At 46.8% G+C, this 1,939-nt stretch overlaps 1 protein-coding gene across 1 annotated transcript in view; it reads right to left on the bottom strand.

Moving 5' to 3' along the window:
• fsip1 (fibrous sheath interacting protein 1) overlaps nucleotides 1-1,939 on the bottom strand; it is a 24,644-nt gene continuing 22,705 nt past the window's right edge. The window contains exon 11 of the mRNA XM_059555143.1: nucleotides 1-155. Coding sequence (XP_059411126.1) covers nucleotides 30-155 — 126 coding nt within the window. The 3' untranslated portion in view covers nucleotides 1-29. The remainder of the gene's footprint in view (nucleotides 156-1,939) is intronic.

Raw genomic sequence — 1,939 nt, 5'->3', positions numbered from 1 at the left:
CACACACACACACACACACACACACACACTCACACACTCACGGCGCCAGGCTCGTTCTCCTCCAGGATCTGCAGCTGCTGCTGGATTTCTCGCAGACGTCTCTCTTCGTCTCGTCTCTGTCTCTCTCCGTCTCCTGTGTTCTCCTGCAGACTCCCCTACAGCACAAGACACTGTATCTGAGCACAAACACAGAGCTAAACTCATGTTTCAGCAGTCTGGAGTCTGTGTGTGTGTGTGTGTGAACATCCTGATACAGCCGAACTCTGGGCTGGTTTAGATCTGGAGTCAAATGAGGCAAAAGCTTGAGAGCAGTAGATTCTAAAAACTAGAGCGGATCAGAGTCCTGAGCTGTGACCGCGTGACTGCAGACGTAAAGCTCAACATCACATCAACAACACCATCAGCAGAGCGACACGGGAGCCTTCGATAAAATCTATAAATATAAACTCCAGTGTACTGTCAAGTGAAATGCACAAATATGAAAACATCTTCATCCATATTTTTGTCTGACATTTATATCAGTGTGACATGAGTTTATGAGCACACAAATGTTTAACGAGTCCATAAAAACTACATGTAAAATAATTAAAAATGAATTATAAACCATTGCATCAGATAAAGGATTACAGGACAGTGATTGTCATATAGTTGGTTAACTAAATCATTAAAGAATCATCAAGTCAAGTCAAGTCTGCTTTACTGTCAATTCTTCCACATGTACAGTACATACATACTGAGATCATTAATAAGGAAACGCATCATTAATAATGAAAGCAGAGACTGAATGAGTCAGAGTCAGAAGAGCTCTGGACGCTCGGTCAGTGCCACGTAGAAGAGGAACAGGAGCAAGACTTTCCCTGAGCAGCTCCACCACGACAAACCAGACCAGAACACACACACACACACACACACACACACACAAGACCAGACCAGAACACACACACACACACACACACACACACACACACACACACAAGACCAGACCAGAACACACACACACACACACACACACACACTCACACACACACACACACACACACACACACAAGACCAGACCAGAACACACACACACACACACAAGACCAGACCAGAACACACACACACACACACACACACACACACACACACTCACACACACACACACACACACACACAAGACCAGACCAGAACACACACACACACACACAAGACCAGACCAGAACACACACACACACACAAACACAAGACCAGACCAGAACACACACACACACACAAGACCAGACCAGAACACACACACACACACACAAGACCAGACCAGAACACACACACACACACACACACACACAAGACCAGACCAGAACACACACACACACACACACACACTCACACACACACACACACACACACACACAAGACCAGACCAGAACACACAAATACACACACAAGACCAGACCAGAACACACACACACACACACACACACACACACACACACAAGACCAGACCAGAACACACACACACACACACAAGACCAGACCAGAACACACACACACACACACACACAAGACCAGACCAGAACACACACACACACACACACACACTCACACACACACACACACACACACACACACACACAAGACCAGACCAGAACACACACACACACACACACACACACACACACACTCACACACACACACACACACACACACAAGACCAGACCAGAACACACACACACACACACAAGACCAGACCAGAACACACACACACACACACACACAAGACCAGACCAGAACACACACACACACACAAGACCAGACCAGAACACACACACACACACACAAGACCAGACCAGAACACACACACACACACACACACACACAAGACCAGACCAGAACACACACACACACACACACACACACTCACACACACACACACACACACACACACACAAGACCAGACCAG

This window comes from Carassius carassius, chromosome 8 (assembly GCF_963082965.1).
Source record: "Carassius carassius chromosome 8, fCarCar2.1, whole genome shotgun sequence".
Classification (NCBI taxonomy): domain Eukaryota; kingdom Metazoa; phylum Chordata; class Actinopteri; order Cypriniformes; family Cyprinidae; genus Carassius; species Carassius carassius.
The sequence above is the reverse complement of the archived record's forward strand: the minus strand, read 5'-3'. Positions and strand labels throughout refer to the sequence as shown.